Source organism: Cydia strobilella, chromosome 12 (genome assembly GCF_947568885.1).
Source record: "Cydia strobilella chromosome 12, ilCydStro3.1, whole genome shotgun sequence".
NCBI lineage: Eukaryota > Metazoa > Arthropoda > Insecta > Lepidoptera > Tortricidae > Cydia > Cydia strobilella.
Window position 1 is genome coordinate 13,550,312 of NC_086052.1, and position 24,007 is coordinate 13,574,318.

Below are 24,007 nucleotides of genomic sequence, written 5' to 3' on the forward strand. Positions count from 1 at the left end.
TTTCACACGGTTTTCAATAGTTTTCATAAATAAAAAAAACCGGAAATATCGATAGAAATTTAACCATATGTAGGGCAGCTCTAAGCGCTCTCTCTCGCTCGCTCTTCGCGCAATCGCGCAGTTCGTTCGGAAACTTCGGAAAGTACGTTCGCTGCTGCTGCGTTTCGTTTCGTGCGATTGTTTTGTATTGTTCGGCTTCTATTCTATTCAATCATCCAAATTTTGACAGACGTGTCAGACGTCACAGACGTTTATAGTGTTATATGGCATTTGGAACGGACGGACGTTGGCAGCGCAAAAGGAAGTGTGTGATGTGATACTGACTTCGAAATAACACGAAAAAAAAACAGTTTCTGATTTAAATATAGATACAAACCCAGTGGTAATAAAATGTACGTAGTGTTTATAATAACATAATAAGTGTAGTTTGTGGTTAGACATATGAACAGTTTACTATTCAGTCGTGTTTCCACTGCAATTTGAAATTGTGTTTTTGGATTTCCTGCCGCCAGTTCTTCGCATGTATCTGACCCATGGCGTCCCTTTCTTTGCCCCGTGTCCTTCAGCTAAAGAAAAACAGTTTGGACGCTGAGCGTGAGCACTTTGAGAAGTTTCAGGTGAGCGCCAAGTACCTTGAAGTACCTGACATTATGTTAACCTTTAGTAAGGAAACTAGTGTCTTTGTATCCTCAATTACTCAATTCTTAATACAGAATTGATTGATAGGACACTTGTATGTTACTATGAACTCAGATTATATTTTTTTTATATAATGATATAATCTACTCTATTTCTGTTCCTATTAATAATTCTTCAGAAGAATGCATTCAGAACCTGTTCAATTCAAGTACAGAATTGAAGTTTTTATCTAAGAAATACCAGTATAAGGCACAACATTTCTGGATTTAGGTTTTTTTTATATCTCAGAACCAAGGTATATCACATAATAATAAGGTTGTTGTACTGTTTAATACAAACTATAACTTAAATAAATAATAAAAAAAACCCTACTCTATATGCCAACAAAATCAATTTTATGCCAAAAATGTCTTACATCATTTTGAAAACTTGCTGATACTCTTCAAACTGTTGGATCAATTTCTATGAAACATAGCTAAGAACCACCGTAAGAAAACTCGCTTTCACATAAAAAGTCCGCATCGAAATCGGCTCTGTTAGAGAGCTACGATGCCACAGACAGACAGACAGACATTGGCGTCAAACATATAATACCCCTTTTTTTGCGATGGGGATTAAAAATATCGGTTTTAACTTTTAATCAGTTATTTATATGCAGTCTTGCATTCTGTTGCACTTAATTGAGTCTTTTATTAGGTCATTTATTCAACATTAGTCATAATTTCCATAACATTAAATTACATGTGATGTTTTCAAGCAAAAGGTACGACATTGTCGCTTACCATAAGGAAGAAATTTGCTTGTATCTTTATACAAATAACCTGTCAGAGCTTTGTTATGGCAAGTGACAATGTGGTACCTTTTGCTTGAAAACGACACATATCTCTTTATATTCATGCTGTGCTTATAAGAGCATCTAAAGAAACACTACACCTGTAAAATAGCTACAACCATTATCTTTCTCATCATTCATGTTTTGAGTTCTAAATAGCTGTTGATTGCAATAATTAATGTGTAATCTAGTTAATTTGTTAGTTAAGGATGTCAAGGTTGAAATTAAACAAAGATCATGAAACACCGGCATTTCATCAATATTACACCTTGAAGTTTGCACAATATGGCTAGTGGTCGCTAGGCAGATCATGAAATGCCAGCTTTCATGATCTGCCTAGGAATATCATCCCTTGAGGTGTGCACGATATGGCTGGTGGTCGCTAGGCAGATCATGATATGCCGGCGTTTCATGATCTGTCTAGGAATATCACACCCTGCCTATTTGATATGCCTAAACCTCACCAGGCAAATCTTCAAACGTTGAGGTTTGAACAATATGGCTGGTAGTCACTAGCCAGACCATGAAATGGCGGCGTTTCATGATATGCCTAGGAATATTTCGATATGCCCAATATTACGATCTGCCGCCGACACATACATAAACTGCTACAATCATAACCCTTTCCAAATGTCGGGTAAAATGGCCTTCACAATGTATAGTATTAAAAAAACATTGCATAGTGTGATGTGAATAGGTATCTACCGCAACTACATATTCAGAACGCGACACTTACAGGTATGAAAATACTAAGTATGCCCTCGTTTGTAACGCAGTGGTTAAAGGTGGCAACCTTTGCACTTACTATTGCACTCATCATCATTAATTTAACAGCCTAGCTCTTGTCGGTGGAGCAATTTCTATGTATCTCTTTCCTGAGCCTTTCGTTTGACCGTCTGATACGACACGACGTTTATCTTTTCCTTAAGTTGGTCCATGTATGTTCTTCTTGGTCTCCCTCTCTTCCGCCTTCCTTTTACTTCCTTCCTTCTACTATTGCACTAAGCGTTACTATACTATTGTCATGTGCTCGTGTCGTAACAGCGAGTCAGTCAACCATCTCACGAGCATTCACTTCCTAAGTGAAACTAGAAATTCTATATAATTATATTCAATTAGGTACTAGGTTTCCGTTGCAACTTTGCCCTCGTAGCGTGATTCGTATATCCATCAGTAACCTACTGTGTATTTTTCGAGTAAATAAGTAGGTATAGTTAAGATCCCCAGCTCGTTTCTTGGAACTTATTTATGTGCGATTTATCATTTGCTTAATATTTATCACTTGCTCTTCGGTAAAGATAACAAGGGAAACTTGATATTATATCTGCGAAGAAATTCAAAGGTCTGTAATAGTACATTGTGCAACATGGGGCGTAAGTTAAATATTGCAAACGAGAGTATAGTTAAACCGCGACGGCTTGCCGGAGCGATTTATAGACTCGAGTTTGCAATAATATTACGCCCCGAGTTACACACAATGTTTTTCATCACACTTGCGATACAAAAATGAAGTATAAAGACAAAAAACTGTTAATTATAATACTAGAAACTTCATAACTCCCTAGGGAAAACGCTTTTTTTTATAGTTCCCGCTAAGCCTGCGTGCAATTCCACATTTACTGAGCGAGTGTGATGAAAAGTTAATATCTTTTCTATCTATCTAATCTTCACACACCTTTTTCACTAATGTGTTAGATATTCCTTATTTTTTTTTATTTCAAGGAGAAAACAGAAGCATACAAGTGAAGAACAATATAGACAGAATATACGTAACTGGTACAATATATGTAGATTATGATGAGCATATCTCACCGACAACATAATATTATTATTTATTATTATTCAGAGCCGACTGTGTCCCACTGCTGGGCAAAGGCCTCCCCCCCTCTTTTTCCACTCGTCTCTGTTTAATGCTATATCCGGCCAGCCTGTCAAGAAGGAGTCCAAGTTATCCCGCCATCGCCGACGAGGTATGCCGGATCCCCGGTTAGACTCGTGGGGCTCCCACTCCGTGGTTAACTTGGCCCACAAGTCATCCGGCATTCGGCAGACATAATAAGTGGTTTAAAAATGTAAATCTAGCAACATCCAAACACTATTTTTTTAACTACAAAAACTGCATTAATTTACAGTTAAACATAATAATACAGGGTGGGCCAATGATAAATGCATTTTAACGAAAGATAATTTATCACTGGCCCACCCGGTATATTATATCTTGATCTTTACTACTTATCTTTTTTTTACAATTTTGTGACAGCAGCCTTGAATTAGGCACGGGATCATGATTTTGGTTCCAATATTTCCAATATATAGAATGCATCGAAATAGAAGTCAGAACACTGCGACAGAACAGATCACACTGTTTCAATCCGAAGCTATTAATGTCGGGGAACGGAGGCAAATCAATTTATGATTCGTGTGGGTTTCCCCTTCAATGATTTACTATTCAACATTTCTTATACTTATAACTTGCGCAATTTGCTTTTGTTCTGAGAAATCTTCCAAGTTATTTTCATATACGCATAGAGATTATAGATTATAAGTACACAAATCGTGAGTAGTGTTTATGTTATACAAATCAGACCGCCAATAGAGGCGATGAATGTCTCTTCATCGCCTCTATTGGCGGAATCTTCAGTGTAGATACCTATTTACTTACGCTTTCAAAAAGCGACATTGCGTCTACTAGGTAGGTACTTTGTCAATTAATAATATGCTTTTCAATTACTGTTTATGTCAGTAGCGCCTTATTAACAATGGAATGTAGTCAGCGATATATAGGTACCCGTTGCCGAAAATAAATAATAAATAGGTCATTTATACATTTTAAAATGTATAAATGACGGCAGTTTATCAGCCCGTTGAACTGCAGTCGAGGCTGCGGGGGCCGGACTGCAATTTACGAATTTCCGACCGACACGCAAACGCGCGCCGACCCACTTAAATTATCCAGGCCGTATGTTTCAATCTCGTTCTTAGGGCGAGGGCGAAAGAGTCGAGTGTTGAGGGCTAACCAGTGCGAGGTTCGACTAGAACAGCGGTTCTCAAACATTTTTGGTGACGGAACCCTTTTCAAAAGTGAAATATTTGACGGAGGCCCAAATGAAAAAACAATAGGGTTTTGTCTTTTTTTTCATTAAGTATTACAAGTATTCTCGCGGAGCCCCTACAGAGGCTTTGCGGATTCCTAGGGCTCCGCGGAGCACACTTTGAGAATGGCTGGACTAGAATTATGTGCCAAGTAGCGGCGGGATTATTATGGCCCTTACATAGGTAAATTAATGTAATGCAGTTAATACGTTAATGAAAAGTTAATTGAATAAATTAATACGTAAGTACTAAAATAAAACCGCGCGGAGTCTTATTTGATTCGTCACTACGGAATCTTATTAATTCTATTAACTACACGCAAAACAATAAATGATTTAAAAGCAATTTTGGAATATAAATTAAACAATTTAGATATGCTTCGAGCCAATTGCCTTTACAAACATTATTTAAATCGATAAACCGAGAAAGTGTATCAAGTAAACAAACACTTTCATATTATTTCACTTTAATCACTTTCATATTTTTAACGATACTCACATTTGGTTAATAAAAAAAACCACAGTTAATGCTCAAAATCCCAACTGGGAGATGTAGTATACCTAATTAGCAGCAGAAATAGCTAATGGATGAGGTGTTCAAAATCACCTACACACGCTCTAAATCTCTTAACAATAAAGTTATTTTGATCAGCTCGCCCATTTCACAATTTCTGCTGTTGACTGTACTCTAGTACTTAATCCAATACTATTTTTGGCTCTCGCTGTTGGTCTTTCTTCGCGTCCATCTCGATGTAATTTTCACACCTTTACATGCATTTAATTAAACAAGCGAATGTCAATTATTAATAAAACCGGCCGAATATTGGAAATGATATTTGTCTCTTTTGTTATCGATAAACATTCGATAATGGCGATTGCTGTGAAAACCTGACGCATCTGATAACTTATCACTCGCCACTTTTACTCCCACCTTAGTTTTTCATCGTACGCCCTTTTATTCACAGGGATTTATCGTTTTTACGACAATAATTGGTATATTTCGTCGTTTTTCGTTATCTATCGGACAAAAGGTAAGTTTTAATCTTTTAAAGAAATGTACGCTTAATGATCTCGAGATGTTTTCATTTCTATTCTGCAATTTAGATAGCATTGAATGCCTTTTAATCTCATCAACACAACACAACCATTCTTTTGTTTGAAGCCGTTAAACGGCTTTAAACAGTTGAAAATCTCTGAATGTAAGCTATTTGAAGTCGCAGACAAAGCACGAATCAAGTCGAGATTAGACATAAAGTGGTATTCTCGTATGTACTTAAAGACAAATTGCTCTTGCATGAAGACGTCTCTGTCTGTTGAACCTTCAGCTTCGTGACTGGTTCTCAAACTTTTTGGCCGCAGACACTTTTTTTTTTGGAACCTCTCTAAATAAAGCCTTTTAAAATTTTTGGCCGCAGACACTTTTATTTTTCTTTGGCACCTCAAAAATTTTTTGTAAAGATCTAAAAATGTTTCACTACGAGAACACCAGCTGTGCCGGCCCTATGAGCTGGATTTTCAGAGAGCCTTAAATTTCAATGGTCTGCGCAAACTTTGAGAATAGCTGGTGTAGGTAATCAGATCCCACGTTCCCATTTGATAACCGACCACGATGCGAGGAACCCACTTTATTAGTTCTCACAAACCGATCGATTTCAATTTCCCGACTGCATGGAAATCTAATAGCATTAATGTTGCCGGTATAACCTTATTTGGCTAAGCGCGCAAAATCAGTAAAACTGTATTAAAAGTAAACCAATTGTGTCATAGTTTCGCTCGTCATTACCGGTAGTTCTTTTCTTAACGTGTCGATTTAAGAAATGAATTTGCGCTAGAGTTGAGATAACGGATAAACAAACATTTAACCTGATTTCAACAAAAAATTGTTAAATATTTTGCGCTATTAAAGTGTAAAAAAATGCGTTTACGATGATTACCGAAGTTAAGATAAAAATGTCTAAGATCCTCTAGGTAGTCCATACACAGCTAACCCGTTTTATATGCAATCGCATGCATTGTTTATACTGTCTATGTATTAACAACATGCAATCAACCACGTTACGCCATCCTATGTTGTATACAGGTCGTATATTCCGTTTTTAGCGCGATCACATGTGAATTGTCCGAGTTGTCAGAGTCCGAGTCTTCTAATTTAATTTAACCAGCCAGTGTATGGTGAGGTTGCTGAGCCATCACTTAATTTATTTTCTACGAAGCGGGGTCGCTTGTTATCGATAGATTTATTTTTAGTGTCATATCATAGATAATATAAAATTCAATATAAATTATTCTAAACGTATATATATACGTATTAATTATATTAATAACGGGTCACTCACGTATTTTAAGTCGAAAAACGCTCGACATGTTTCACTCCGTACCGAGGAGTGTCATCAGAAGCTACGAGAAAATACGCGAGTGACCCGTTATTAATATATTTAATATGTCTGTGTCTCACGGAAGTTTTGTTATTAAAATATATATACGTATTTATATTATCATCGACGACCGTCAATATTATACACACATTATTTAATAAATTGATAAAAACAAGGATACAATAAGTAGGTACAACATCTAATGAGAACTACAGGTTCTCAAGGAAAATGGAATATGTAATTTATCGCATCTGGCCAAATGGTCCGGTATCCCAGAAATATCGTGTGTTCCAAGTTCGCTCGAGGTGGTAAACTTTCAATTTACCTTTGCAAAATAAACTTAGATATTACGAGTGAGTAATGGTAACGTACGTAACTAGATCATCCGATTCCTAAACTCGCCTAGCTCAGGTTGCGCTATGAATAACATAACACATTACATACTTCAGAGATACGGGCTGTTTACTAACAGATATCCGCGTATAAGATGTGTTATGTTATGATTCATACTAGACGCGCAATCTATAGTTGCTATATAGGTATATGCTACCTGCTTAGTTGCTTACCTTGTGGACTGTGATGTTAATGGGCTTAAGATTGTTAGCGAGTAACGCATTCCGATTGCAGATGCAAGTATTGCTTTATTCAAAGTAAATACGCTTATTATTCGCCTAATACGCAAAAAAACACAGAACAAAGTTTTACATTATAAACAAAATAATAAGATAAGGGGTCATTCTGATAAAAGAGTGATCTGTTTTTGGCTACCAAAGAAAGGAAATCGTCACACATCAACTATAATTGTAGTGCCAGGAACCCACATGAACCCACAGAGAATTAATTTTTTTGTTTGCTGCTTTTAATTTGCAGATCAATCTGAAAATCAACCTATGTACCTACCTAATAGATAATTTGTTTACAATAATAAGAGCTCAGACTCAATGACCAGGAATAATCTTGTAGCTAGGACAAAGATGTAGGTATAATATGCATATGTCTCTGGAAACTTCACCCAACCGCATCGGACCCAAGGAAGTCTCAAGCAAAAAACTGTTAGTTTACGTTTTTCACATATCGTTAAAGTTGATTTGGCACAGCTGCATGTTTTTTTAAAGCAACGTTAGCACGTGAGAACATTCCCAACATGCAAGACGTGTAAATAATGACAATTACCTTTTGTACCGCAAGTTGCCGATACCGACAAATAAAATAACTGGCCAGTCTTACCATTGTCCTACATTCTCATTGGTACACAATTTACATAGATATAACTCTATGTAAATTGTGTACCAATCAAGTGTTATTTTAAACGTCAAACTTCTATAATTATCACATAACACTTGCACTGCAATAAGCTCTTATTTTCTCAACAATAGAGTCAATTGTATTTCGGCTGTGGACCGTCGGTGTTTCAGATAGCACCATTTATAGGTAGCCACTTAGACAGTCATTAAGTAGGTACATTATATTAAAAAAACCTTCGGTATTGTATCAAATACCTTGACCATCAAAAGACATTCAAACTAATTTACTCAAAGTCGAATACGTTTGCCACAGTCTTTATTTCAACTAAATTTTGATATAATATACTTCTGCATATGCAGGGATACAACACATTGTAATAAGAATCCCTACTACGTTCTCACATTTATTTAATATCCAACGGAAATACTTGCCTGTGGTGTGTGGTTTTTGCTGCTGACTCGGTATTTTTATCATTGAAAAAGTAAACGTGCAACCTGTTTGCATTGAATTTTTTCATCTATCATTCTTAGTCAACCTATCATCACAGTCGTTGTATTATAATTTCGCCTTTGTACTTCCATTACTATAATTTATTTTTGTAAACCTGTGTTGTGTACAATAAAGTAATTACTACTACTACTACTATATATAATATAATAACGTCGTTTTAAAAGATAGTTATGTCTTTATGATAACATTTTCTAGCGTTTCAAAACAGATTCATTCAATAGAGTAGCGTATGTTTTTACAGTAGCACAGAATAAGTAATAGTATTATCATACAGACCATACAGTAGTCTATTCAATTAGGAACACTATCACATAGTTCCAATAATATGCAGACAACGCCTAAAACTTTGCGGCAATATCTACGTTGTTATGTCAATTTTTGCCTATTGGGTATAGCTTGGCGGCCTCCTTTACAGAGCAGTGGCAAATAGTCAGGAGGAAAAACAATAACCAACGCAACCAACTTGCATGCTGGCACTTAACAATATATATCTTATAGTTAATTCCACGGACTAATAGTTGATCAATCTACTGCCTTATAGGGAAGGAGGTTAAGCAACGAGGTCTCGACTTTACGTTTAAGAATGTCCGTCCATTTGCGAAATAACTCCACCGTAAATATCATTCGTTCATTTCATTGTATCAAACTTAAAACATCAACTTGCTTGTCGAGAAGGATTGTTATTTTTTCAATAACATTTCTCGTTCGACGTGATCGGAGAAAAGAAACTTTGTGAAGTTTGCTAGTACATACTTCTTTTTACACGCAATAAGCGACGTGGATAAAATAAAACATGTGTGTTATGAAACAGATACGGAATATTTATACTGAAATTTGGGTTCTCTCCTTAAAAAATAATGTTTCATTTTTAAGGGGACATTTTCACACAGAAAAGTTAACCTTTTGTTGTACTAGACTAGTATAATGAAATGTAGGGAACAAAGAATAATAGTTTTGCAGGTAACAACCAAAGTTTAGTTTCGGAAAACTATTAAAATTCGCCATAAGTCAAAAAAATCTTTACACATATTTAAAGCTGTGACTCTACACTACACTAAAGCATTGACTTATGAAACAAATGAACGACCTATATTGAAAAGTTCGTCGAGTAATAATGGACTTATTTGTTGCTCTAGCTTACTCGTATATTTTCTCTTTAACGGTTAGAAAAATATTTAAAAAGGAAATTCTTCGCGGCATGATAAGGAAATTAGGTTTAGTCACGCTTCAAAGTATTTGTATGTCGTCATTTCAACATTAAACAGCATATACATTTGTGAAAATGTACAAGTCATTAACTTACGCCACATGTTGCCGGGGAAAAAAAGATAATGAGTCATTAGCAAGGAGTTTCCTGAGTCTCTGTCTAAGCCGGCATCGGCAAATTTGCGCGTGCCGTAATCACAAACCGGTTGGCCACCCCTGACCCAGTAAAGTTCACCGCGCCGGGTGAATTATGAACTGAATTAGGTAGTCGATAACTTGCTTGATATTTTTATTCGTTAAAAGATGCTCGCTTGCAGTATACAGTCAGCATCAAAAACAACGGAAACAACAACGGACCAAAAGTATCTGCCACCCTCAAATACTTTTCTAGAGATATATCTCGACAGTTTCCGTTTAAAAGTATGTATCTCTTTGTGTTATGATATCAGAGAATGGTACTTTTGGCTGATACGGTACAGCCGAAGGCAACAATATCGATCCAGACAAATGGCTCAAAAATGTGTGAACACGACTTTATTGTCTAAGGTGTAAGAGCGTACACATATTTTTGAAACTTTGGGAATGTATATATATTTATGCCCTTGACTGTACCTTTGATGCTCATTGTACTATTAAGGTTTATCAGGAAAATGGTTTAGAAATACGAAACTAAATTGAATTCATTATTCTAATTGAGTTTTGATCGATTATAGAGTTTGTGGTGTAGTTAGTTAGGATACTATTTGATGAACACGAGAAACACATAACACACAAATCTTACAATAGTTACAATAAAGGTCAGAAGTTAAAGGTTGCGCGGCGTGGTCTTGCCATACTTAGTCAAATTCTCTTACCTACAACCAACCAACCATTATACCAACTTATGCACCACATAATATATGATTTACTTACTTACATACATTAGATATTACATCGAATATTATTTTTATACTTGGAAGAAATACATAACTTATTTTTGTTTTGATATTTTTGTAGAACATTAAAATTAAGAAATTTAATTGCCATAGAGTGGAATTCCTGTTTCTGCACTTTTTCCAAATTTCTTGCATTTTGTTCTTGATGGTAGCTTGATATTCTTTGTGATTTTTTGGTCTACAAATTCATGCGTTGTGATTTTCAGTCCCAAATATCTGAGCTTGGACTGCTTGGTTAGTTACGGACTTACGTATTATAATTGTATATATTTATTTGTTCTAACACATGGTTATACACTCGTCAAGAGCTCCGCGAACGGGTCACGGTAAAATAACCCATTTTCATTGCTCTTGAGTGTAAGTTGTACAGAATTGGGAGTGTGTGGGCGACGTAAGCTTTCATACACTTCGTGGAAGCGACAGCGATTTCCACAACTCGGGCTTAATGCGAGCAGCTTTCTAATTATCGTTTCCACGACTCTTACTGCATTTCTTTATCGAAGAATGAATATTAATTACATTGTTGCAGTCGTGCTGCTAGCTTAATTAGATATTAATATAATGTAGTCAGTATTTTTCGGTACTTTTTGGTTTTGTTTGGATTTGAGGCGTGGGAAGGTCCGGCTCGATTTACCTAAAGGCAAGGAACTGTTGGAACCGCACGGCCGTTACAGACCCATAAGCAGAAGACCTCTTTCTAGTATAATGATGATGATTGTTGATCGTATCATTCAGATTTTAATCGATTGTATTTGGTTATCAACATGTCGCCAGAGTCGCCATTCCTCTCTAATAGCTGCTGCCCTTCTACCATTCTTCTATTTCTGTCAACTAGTTAGTCATCTAGTCTAGTTGCTGATTTAACATCGTTTTCTCAAGTGCCCTTGATTTTGCGTGAATAGCAAATTTTCCGCTTTTACTGGTTACTGTTAGTTTAAGCGCGTGGTTATGAGGAGCACCGTGTGTGACCACACTGATTAACTCTACGATTTCGTCTGGGCTATGCAAATGTACTATGATAATTATCTAAATGTTCATCATAAAAATTTGGTTTTCTCCAAGTGAGTGAGCAATTGGATTATTTTAGAAAGGGTTAGTTCATGTAAATCTGTTAAAATGGTTTTTTTATTTATGGTCTGTTTGAATCACAAAAACGGTAAAGTTTAATCGCAGAAAGCTATATCCTTATATGGTCTTGGCCCCTATTTTAAAATAAAATAAAAAAATAAAATGTCATTTATAAAGTAAAGTAAAAAAAACAACATGTACAGTAGGATGTAAGTCCAATAGGGTTGTTGATTTTATACCTATATTAAAAATATATGTATTTATTAAATTATAAACTGGAAGTAAATATAAGATTTGAACGTGTCGTCATGTGTGCGTTTCATATACACGCCATAGTCGCTAATCGTTTTGACAGTTCGAAAAAAGAACTTGACAGAACTACCCTATAAGGGCTATAAACATTATTTACAGCACAGCAAAGTAACGATAAGTATACATAGAAGTTTTTGTTGCAAAAACTAAGATTGCGAACTTAGCCGTCGCTTTCGCAAAAAACTAAGTTATTTTCTCATGCAATCTGAAAAGCGGTAAAATGTGCACGAGAGTAGTTACAATTACTTTAATTTAGTAACAACTACGATAGTGACTCAATAAAAAAAATGTCGAAACTAAAACTTTCTGTGACGAAGTTCTCCCCCTATTGCCCCCGAAGATTGGCCGAAGTTCTCCGATTGGCCTAGAAATTAAATTGTTTAACTATAGAGGTGTGGATAGGTACGGTGCCCTTGTTTAGACGTGTGTGCACGCTCATAATGGTGTATGCATTAATAACTATGCATGTTTGAACTCGGCCGCTCCTCTATATGCCCCATCATACATACGGCAGAAATGCTTTTGCGTGCCAGACTCATACCGTTAAATATTTGTCCCGAAATTAATAACAGTCTTGAAAGTCTACAATTTATACACTGCCCAAGTACTTGTTTCCTAATTCCGCCATTGTCACATTGTCATCAATCATCCACCAATTTTCCGCCCCCATAAGTACCCGTTATATTATTATTAATGTCCGGCAACTGAATGTAGCTCTATCTCTCATAATCATAACCATTCATAGTTACTGTGGCTACTTTACAATGTTCCCCGTTTGTAGGGAGGAGTTGAATGGAGGGAGATCTTTGTTGTGTGGTCTGGTTCGTGGCAGATGGCAAGTGGGGGCAATCACCGGCACATCCTCTTCCGTCAGCATCCCGAATCTCACTTATGTTCCTGTTTGTAATACCAACTACACTTTTATTTAGCCAGCTACTACAACGTATACCTGGGGCCCGTTTCTCAAAAGCTTGTAACTTGTAATACAAGTGGAAGTCCCTTTTTAACAAAAGCTGTCAATAAGTGACATCCGCTTGTATTACAAGTAACAAGCTTTCGAGAAACGGGCCCCTGGTGGCCGATTTTTGAATTTCGAGCGCTCGATTTCGTGTGGCTCCCTTCAATATATCTCCACTACTAGGCATTTAAATTCTACTAATAGAATTGAAAACGAGTGGTCAATACCACAATAATTTCTATTGCTCGTATTTCAAAAATATCAATTCGCCGTTTTCTACTGATTTTTCGAGTGACGAAATTGAGCACTCGAAAATAAAAAAACGACCCCCTGCACTTATGTATATGTATCACTAATATTCACTATTAAATTAAAAATTAAAAAATGAATCAACTTTGATTTCTGTGCTTACTTCGGGAAATATTGAATTTTGTTAGATATACCTAATCATTATTACGGTTTTCGTAAGAGGAAGCAATTTCATAATATAAAAATGCACATCGAAGGCTACCAGAAAAATTAACTTTTATTAATGCCATAATGCCTACATTAGGCAGGAAAATACAGTTTGTCGTGATTTATTTGACGGGGAAGCTTTTATGAACATTCATTCATAAATTTCCCCGTTCTGATTTATTGGGAAATAAAACTATGCTATAAAAACCCAATAGGATATATATGTAAATTTCACATATAGGGCTATATTCTCATTGACCTACTGATACTCCTAATAGGATAAGGTTATTAGCTAAATGTCTACAGTCATATTTCCACGAAATGATTCGCTGAAAATGCAAGTTTCGGTAGAAATTTTATTGTATCTGTGATATTTGTGTAATTTTATTGTATATATGTAATCGTCCGTGCTTCAGTGCGAATCGTGTTGCACGTCCATTTCTCGTGTAATTTCGTCACTTACCTATTTATTTATTACTCAAATAAGTGACACAGAAGTATTCAGCAGTTACGTGCCATACCGGGTCGAGTGTTCCGCATAATTTAATTCATTTCCTCACCACTAGCTGGCACCCTATTCACAAACCGGTTTCTACTCAGCTGAGAGCTGATGACCAGTATCTATTATTGCATCCTTAGATTCGTAACGTCATCGTCCCCAAGGATCGCCTTACAATCGGTTTCTTGTGGTATTCTAACAGGAGTACCACGAGCGACGACAAGGGAGAAGGGAGTCGTAAAGGATACTTCGCCTCAAAATGGGGACGCAACAGCGCAGCAAGTAAAGAGGGGTTGGACCCCTTCAACCATTACTATTATAGTACGTCCAGAACGTCCACCTAAGACGCCGAATACCCCATACATTGCTTTTATGTGCATGGTCCGACTAAGGCTGCCATGTGGCTACTATTTCCGAACCATCCATCAGTTTGAACATAATTATGAACTACGTGCGGCCGGACATCATACTCTCGAAGCTGTTGACGAATAAATTACTGGGTAATGGAGCTCACTCTATAAAATTAGGTAGACTGAACTTCAAGAAAGAACTCTGACAGAGTTCGTTAGTTTTCTTGGGTATTTTCGGCAAGTCAACATCCAATCCATCCTAAACATGTCTCACCAGCTCCACTGCCAGCAATGCTTTGACATTGCATACTGCTTCGTGTAGGATACTCGGATATTCATGATCGAAGCATCTGATCGAGTTATACTGGTAGACTGCTACAGCGTAGCCGATGGTTTCATGAATAGCAGGCCGTGTTTACAATGGCTAATGCCAGCGATAGTGATACCGTTTAGCTGCATCGGCGTGTGAACGCCCACGAGATCATTACCCTAGTTGTCGCGTATGGTAGACGTAATGCACGTTTATGGTATTAGCGCACGATATAGGATTTTTGTCTATGTGCCAGTCAGCATTTATCCACTTGTAATATTTGCTGGGCCGTTGTTTTGGTCTTGAAGCAGGTACTGTTGGTAGTTATAGTTACCCTAAATTCTGTAATCCGTATCTAATTATACTAATTATGTATAACCAAAGATAGATATAACTCCGTAATAGATGGATACAGTCTAAGGAAAAAACGTGCCTCGAAAATCAAGAAAATTTGATTCTCGATCAGAGGGCGCTACTAGCTTTGGCCTACTGTCGTATAGATGGCGTTGACGGTTTCGTTTGTTATTGAACAATTTTAACGCATATCAGTGAAAGAACATGGGTCAAAATCATAAAAATATTTAATGCAAATAAAAAAATCATTTATCCATATTTAAATACATTTTATCGTATTTTTATAAATCTTCATTTTTAGTTTTAAAGTGTGTCGATAGATGGCAGTGAATTAACTGTGGTTACAAAATCTACTATGACAGTACCGCTCTATCTTATTATATCCTCTTTGGTATAACTTATCTTTACCCTTTTCCCGGTAACAACCTGGATTAGAAACAGCAAAACGACCTTTCAATCCAAAAGGCAAACCTAATGAGCTGTTCTTGAAAAAGTGGTTTGGAAATCATTAAAAATTTAAAAGGAACCTAAAAATCATACTTTTTATTTGAGGTTTGTCGTGTATTTACTTGTTGGTAATACTTACATGCAGCAGCATAGGTTAAGTAATAGCAAAGATAGATATAACTCCGTAATAGATGGATGCAGTCTAAGGAAAAAACGTGCCTCGAAAATCACGAAAATTTGATTCTTGATCAGATGGCGCCACTACCTTTGGCCTACTCTCGTATAGAGGGCGTTGACGGTTTTGTTTGTTATTTAACAATTTTAACGCATATCAGTGAAAGAACAGGGGTCAAAATCATAAAAATAATTAATACAAATAAAATAAAAAACATTTATCCATATTTTTTTAAATACATTTTATTGTATTTTTATAAATCTTCATTTTTAGTTTTAAAGTGTATCGATAGATGGCAGTGAATTTTCTGTGGTTACAAAATTTACTATGACAGTACCGATCTATCTTATTATATCCCTCTTACCATAGACAAAGATTAACGCAGAAATCTAAGAAGGTAGACGGACTGCCATGACCGCGTCGTTTCGCACGCTCGAACTAAGTCAAGGTACTGATTATGATACTTATGACTACATGTAGTATTGTGAAAGAACAAGGCACGCTATCCTGGGTCCTACCGCCTATTGAATATGACACAATGTACAATGGCACCTTGTGAAATCCGTCGCTATTGTCCCCCTTCCCGCCTTGAGGATTGTGTGGGCTAAGTAGCTGCGGAGGTGGCCACAGTGGGCTTGAATTTGTTAACATAAAAAAATTACTCTACAGGATCGGTTTGAATGTATCATTTTAAGCACGTTTCCATTGCCCATAGTTTGAGTGAAAACATATAGCTATAGACATGCAAACGCAATTTAATTAGGATAGGTACCATCCATGGAAATCTGTTTAGATTATGAAAGCCACTACGGCATGTTTCCGTATCCCAGGACTCACAGGGCAGTATTTAGGGTTCTCCTTTTTTATTGCATCTAATAGTCGTGTGTGTTGTAAACCTTGGTTGGCATTCCTACCTACCCACGCCCATGGAAATACCGCAGCCGACAGTTCATTCCACAGTTTAATAGCTGTGCGAGTGAGTGCAGTTGAGGACTGCCAACCATCTAAGTGGTGCATATGGAAATGTTGTCGCGTACATATGGAAATGTTGTATGGGGCTTCTAATAAAGTTGCTAATATTTATGCAAGGAAGTTTCTAAACTCATTTAATTTAGCATTTACGTTGCCGAGTTGGTAACATTGATTGCGGGACGAGACCATCTGCCGAGCGACTTCACCGCACCCGAATAACGTGCATCTTGAAAGTCACTACAATACCGAGATAATGTATACCTATAGGTATTATGTAAAGTTATGTTACCATTTCCATTCCATTCCACAATCCACATTCCACTGCGCTCTTAATCGAACTAGTACCAGATAAACAGCCACGCAGTTTCATTATCTAATTTACTACTATTTCATTCATGACACAACGGAACTCGACCACTTATCCCGATGTACATTATTCATTTATACATCATATTATTTACATTTATTACTGATTATTAAATTATAAAGACTGTCGATCTTTATACAAAGTTGCGTTCCTTATTTAACCTTTCATATGTGTGTTCAAAAACCGTGGGTTCAAACCTCGGTTGTGCTGTGCAAAAAGAGTAGAAAAAAATCGTTCTTGAAAAAAATGCAAAAAGAAGATTGAAAATTCGGTCTGTCAGATCCTTAGAGTTTTGAATGATTCACGGTTAGTTTCACTAGACTTATATTGACCGGGACATAGACCGTGATTACCTTTTGTATTATTTATCGGGAACTCATAAATAATACAAAAGGTAATCACGGTCTATATCCCGGTCAATATAAGTCTAGTGTCAGATCCTTAATTTACACAGACAAGAGGTTTGTACGTTTTGTAGCTTTGACCTTTGCAACGCTAGTAGTAAAATAAAATGGAGGTAAATAATACGAGATGGAACTCGCTAATAAGACGCCATCAATAAACATGACGAGGAACGTAGCCGTAATTTTATAAAACAGTCTTAACTCATTAATTTGTCTCTGCATTTATTAACATCTAAATGCATTAATCGCATTGTAACGTAATTCATTTGCTCGCATTGTTTAGCATTGTTTTTCATCACCAAGAAAAGCTGGTCCGCTTATTTACGTACGAGTATAGTCACAAGTTTCATGTAATCTTGGTCGCTTTTTTCGTTTGCGTCATGTTAGCTGACCTGATTTTAATTGCCGCTGAAGCAGCACTAATTCTGAGATTATGTTGTGCTTGAAGCCTTACAGTTTAGCCCGCCAACGAAGACAGTATTAGGTTAAGGTGATGTGCTGATGTGTCTTTTAAACTGTCCTCAGTGTCCTCTAAGTGAATGTGTCATAAATTTAATGTGAGAAAATAGATAAAAAACGTAAATGTTTAACGGCAATGGCAACGAGTACGTTTTTGTATTTAATGACTAATGTTGCTCTACAAAATGTATGTATACTTAGTTATATTTTTTTATTTAAATTTTTGGACGAGGATTTATAAGTATGTATGTATAAAATGTCTCGTACCTGATGTAGACTGGTTAGCTAATCCGCTTCAATATAAATAAGTACCTTACCTTTAATACCTAACTAGGTATTTGATTGATAACTATCAACATTTGCCTTTTTTCCTTGGACCAAAAAGTCGATGTTAATTTATGTTCTTATACTTATTTAATTTAATTTGTTTCAGGTAATAAGCGACTAACCCTCGACATCTACTTGAATACCTCGGCAAGTACGTTTTCCTAAGTACTACTTAAACAATTCGTATTGAAACACGCTTTTGATGAAGATTACCCGCTTCCGAAGCTGGAAACATAACAATTATATAACTTTAATTCTGTTTGTATTACACAGAGTTTATATAACTACTTCATATTTAAAAACATGCGTGCCAACGAACCGCACTGCAGCATTTTCATTTCATATTTGATTCTAACTTAACACAAGCATTGTTGTTTGAGTAACAAGTTTGTGAGTTATTTGGTTTCTACTGCAACGTAAACTCCTCATCTTTGCCCTCCACACCAAACAGCTGTAATTGAATTCCTAATAGTTAACGGGAACGAGGCCATCAGGTTTGACAAAAATAAAGCCAGGCAATGTTTCGCATGGTGGGCAATGATGAGCAAGTTTACGGCATCAGGCAAGGCATGAGTACTTTCGCTATCTTAATTCAGAGAGTAAGTACGTGTATTTTGGGCATGGAATAAAGGCACTTTTGTGCTTTTTTTTGTTGCATCGCATTTTATCTATATACTTAATACCTACTTATACTATTTTTAATTTCTATTTTCTAGTCTTTCCCGATCATATTTAAAGTGGCAATACTACTCATGTCTTATTACCTATGCGTATTATTCGGAATGCGTATTCAATTAAATCTTGTTCATGTTATTCAGAAATAGTTAAATATAGGTACTTAATGCTCTTTTAGAGCAGTGACATTTTTTAATTATAATTTATGGATTCAAATGTATACGCTATTTGTGTCGCTCTTGATTTCTGTCGTTCTCATGCAAAAGGTACAACTTTGGCGGTTTGCAATAAGACATACTTAATTAGTTTTTAATTCTTTAATGCGGGCTGTACACACTCATCGAGAGACCCCGAGACAGGCCGAGAACAAGTGTGTACATGCTCCCTTCTCGTCTCGCTCTTCCTTCTCGTCTCGCGCTTCTCCTATTGGATCGGAGCGGCGCCGAGACTCGGCGAGAGGCTCTCGACGAGTGTGTACAGCCCACATAAGAGTGCTCCACGGCCCCTCGCAAGCGTACGATGTACTCGGTTATCGAGTGAGAAAGGCAAGAAAATCATAACGCTCACATACACAAATTAGGTAAGGATATACGTTCTGAAGTATTCATCAGAGCTGTCTGTGTCTGGCATAGGCCGATGTGATTGGAGTCCAAATCTGTCAATGTTTGGCGGGAATCAGGCACAGATGTGTCTACCGGAGATCTGTCTGCAGATACTGCTTAATTTCCTCCTTTAACCTGTACCTAATAGGTATACATTGACATACTAGCCCGCCAGACAAAACTGACGGACAAATCAGTTCGTATATCCATAGCTATTAAAATTTGTTTTAGAATTATTATAAGTATTTTTTAAATTAGTGTTACAAACTAATGCCAAAGTGTACCATTAACATGAAGGCTCATTTCCACTTTCCCACTAACAGTACTAAACTGGTGTGGCGCGTCTCGTCTCGTTTCAGCGCCACATCCCGCACTTTAACTAATGCATGCCGACTGCCGAGCATTAATATAGTCATGGCCAACCCGACTGACAAGCGCTTCCATATGCTGGTAAGTACACAATTATTGCACACTTCATTCATATACTCGTACCTACAAGAAAACAATCCTCCCATCCAAAAAAACAAGAGAGGAGGAATTGGAGAGTTAAAAAAATCGCTTGAATTTAGCGCTAATAAAGAAGGCCTTATTTAGTTAATAAATTAATCTGATTTAGGGAAGGTTAAATAAGATTAATTAATTAATTAAAGAAGGCTGAATCACTATCTATCACTAAAATTTTCCTGTCCGAGCCTGAATCTTTACCTATAGGTAAGGCCACCGTTATAACTACGGTACGTTTTCCGGCAATATTATTTTTTACCAAGTACTGAGATGATCATGAAATGAATGGATGAATGAAAATACGTACCTATATACAGCTCCTAAAGACAGCATAGGTTTACACTTGGATGGGCGTAAGATAGACCACATGACACCCAATATTCTTCTCTTCTTCAATAGCTTGATATAGAGAAAAACAGTTTAGTAATCAAATTAACAAAACTAAAGATGTGTGTCTTTACGAAGGCCCTTCCACCGTAAAATAAATGCATTATCAATTCGTCAAACAGTTTACCGGCTGTTCAAACAGACTTACAGAGTTCATTACTTGCGTAGAATATCGATAATCGATTATGCTTGCCTTTAGTTTAGACAATTGACCTTTAATAAAAGCTATCGAAACAATAGTATTTTGAGGTAACTGGGTCACGTAACCATATTCGTTTCTACAATTCTGTATTTGGTAGTATGCGCGGTATACTCAGTCTAAAAGGGGCCCACTGACTATCAGTCCGCCGGACGATATCGGCCTGTCAGTTGTTCGGAACTGTCAAATTTTTGTTTTAACTGACAGGCCGATATCGTCCTGCGGACTGATAGTCAGTGGGCCCCTTAAGACTGCTTGTATGCAAAACACACAATAACACGGTCCGACAAAATCTTCGTTTGTGACTTTGGCTTCATCACTTTAGATTTGCCATTGCACATATTGTAAAGAGTATACCAGGGCAAGGTAAGCCAGGGCTATTGTGGTATATATATAAAAAAATATTTCACGTTATGTGCATGCTGATGTATCTAAAAGAACAATTATATCAAGCGGAACAAATGCGATTAGCTAGAGACTAGAGCGTGCTATATTAGCTAACCGATTTTGCTGTTCTTTTTACCGCCTAAGGTACACTAAGAAGATACACATTTTACCTTTAGCAAGTGTAAAATTTAGATGGTGTATTATGGAGTATAAGAATGAACAAATACTTATAAATATTTCAATAATCTTAACGCATCCCTACGTTTAAAGGTTTTGCCTATATTTAAGGATTGCACAGAAACGTGCATTCGTGTTCTAAATCGTCACGCGTCTCATTCAGAAAGCGTGTCAACGCCCTTTACATTTTTAGTTGAGTCTAATTTTGTTAAACCCACGCGTGCTGTTTTAAATATAATAAACATAAACGTTACCATAAGTGTTGTTCTACTCCTTACCTTATTGTAATATCAATAATGTTGTATTTAGCTGTATTCCCTAAACTGAGCCGATTGTTATAGATGCATTACTAGAACGTCACGGAAACTAGGAATTGCTTATGCATTGGTGTTTTTACAGGTATTTATTCTAGAAATTGAAAACTTCGATTTTTCTTTTATCATTTCCAAGAAGTAGTAGGTAGAGTACACTGCGGTTCATGGTTATTCTTGGAGGGCGGGATGCACGTTGCACCGCCCGCAATGGACGAACTGAGAAAAAAATATAGCGCTAACATACCCCACTATGACCTGTAAAATTTTCCCTACTCGCAAGTTTTAACGACAAGTGATCCTAATCCAATGTTGTTAACCATCAAGCATTATGTTATTGAGAGCAGAGAGATAGCGGGAGAGTAATTTTATTTAAACTATTGAACATCGATCCGAAACACTTACCTACTCGTTGACTTGTACAGTGTATATAAGTACACTAAGTTAGTCATTTCCCGTGTTTAATACTGGCAATAAAATTTCTTCGCTTTGCATTCAAAGGAACTTTAACGCGACGGCGTGTCGCTTTTCCAGAAACGGTCTTCAGACATTCAGTGACGCTGACGTGCGATTTAAGCGCGGGGCTAAAGGAAACAAAAAATATCGTACACAAAGAGAGCTCAGTGCATGGCTTTGTAGTTTTTTGGGGCTGAAATAACAAATAGTTCGATTGGGAGTAAGAAGTGCGACAGCGAACTCGAGCTTTTAGGTGAGTAACGGTTACTGTAAATTTAGTTAAATAGATATCTTTATTTACCTTTTCATTCTTAACTACTAGTAAACTTATATTGACCGGGGAATGGACCGTGATTACCTAATGTATTTTTTTCGAGCTCCCGATATTTCGACGCAGTTACATGCATCTTGATCTAGTGAAACTAACCGTGAATCATTCAAAACTGTTATTCTTAACTAAACTCATAAAATGTCACCGAAAAAGACCTTCGGTCAGTGATTCAGATCAGGTTCGATCAGAGGCTCCCAAACATATTTCTGTCGCTTTTCCCTTGCGTTGCTGCTTTACTGCGAAAAGGCTTAGTTACATTTTTAGACCGTTCGTCCGACCGGACGGCTTTTTCTATCTTACTGAATTTAGCGTGCTAATAGAAGTTTGCCCGGAAAGGTGGGCTAAAATGGTTACTGAGTGGGACCCACGGAACACCATAGACGGTGCAAGCCGGGGTTTAGGCAGACCGAAAAGGAGGTGGCGGGAAGACTTGGACGCATTCTACCCCAAATGGTGGGAAAATGCCGATGACAGGGTCGTGTGGAGAAACAGAGGGGAGGCATTTGCCAAGCAGTGGGACACCAAGTAGGTTAATAAAAAAAAAGAATAAGAGTATTTTGCCAGCATGCGGCTGCTTCATAGGTTCCCAGGAAAAAGGCCACGCACCATATAAAACTACAATTTGGCGCTTATTAACGATGCTTCAATACAGTACAACCCTAACGATAGTTCAAACTACAAACACGTGTAAATTGGGCGCTGCCAGCGCCTTATCGTATTAGTTATCGAGTGCGTATAACGGCGCAAATCAATTTTATCAGTTTTATCACTTTCAGTGGTTTTGATTGAGCTTTGAGCTTAAATCACTTCGGTTACCTATCTACATGGCGAATTTCTTATTACTAATGGTACCTATGCTAAGGTAGCTGTTGCAGTAATAGCTGTCTTCAATGATGATATGGTAAAAAATACGCACGACGTTTCGTTGTTTACAGCAGATTAATATATTGAACATTTTAAGTTTTGTGTAATAAGCGACAAGTTTCTGGCTAAAAACTGTCTGTTTTTTTTCTGTTTTAACGTGTACAGTAGTAATTAGGATACAGTTAGTTAGTGTAGTGTATCCTACAGTTAGTTTTTATATATTGTTAGTGATGATGTCGTCACGCGCAATAACTGTCGCGAGTCATTACCCGCTCATTAAGATTATTTCGCTGATGATGACGATAACATATGCTGAGACAACGAAGCGAACGTAAGAGTATGTGCGAAATGGAGCTGCAAGTAACGGTGATTTGTAACAATTGATGATCTTAATATAATGCATAAGTATTAGGGGCGTACACGTAGGACGGGGCAAAATTGTAGTTTTTATAAATATTAATCAATGGCAAATGCCATGAACAAACGAAAACTATATAACGAGGGCAGACTGACCAAAACCTTAAAAGGTTAAAGTTGGCTCGATACAAATAAATCACGAAAACATGTCTAAATTTCATTTATTTTCATTTGTATATCGGTAATTCGTTACCCTGCATACCACAGCAATATAATTTTAGTATATAAGTAATAGCTAGTGATATAGCCGAGGGATTTGACTAGCAACATTTTAAATACTTTCAGAGTTATTGAGCAACCCGCGCAAAAGCCAAATCGTTCCGTCGCAACGCAAGTGTAGCGCGGCGCGGCATATCTTTTGTTTCCTTCTTATTTCCAATGTTCTCCAAGGGAAGCAGATCACTT

The 24,007-nt window shown here is 36.9% G+C and overlaps 1 protein-coding gene across 1 annotated transcript in view; it reads left to right on the forward strand.

Moving 5' to 3' along the window:
* The first annotated feature begins 256 nt into the window (after positions 1 to 256).
* Positions 257 to 24,007, forward strand: part of LOC134746211 (huntingtin-interacting protein 1) — a 61,498-nt gene continuing 37,747 nt past the window's right edge. Inside the window, exon 1 of the mRNA XM_063680537.1 lies at positions 257 to 617. Within this exon, the coding sequence (XP_063536607.1) occupies positions 534 to 617 (84 nt within the window). The 5' untranslated portion in view covers positions 257 to 533. The remainder of the gene's footprint in view (positions 618 to 24,007) is intronic.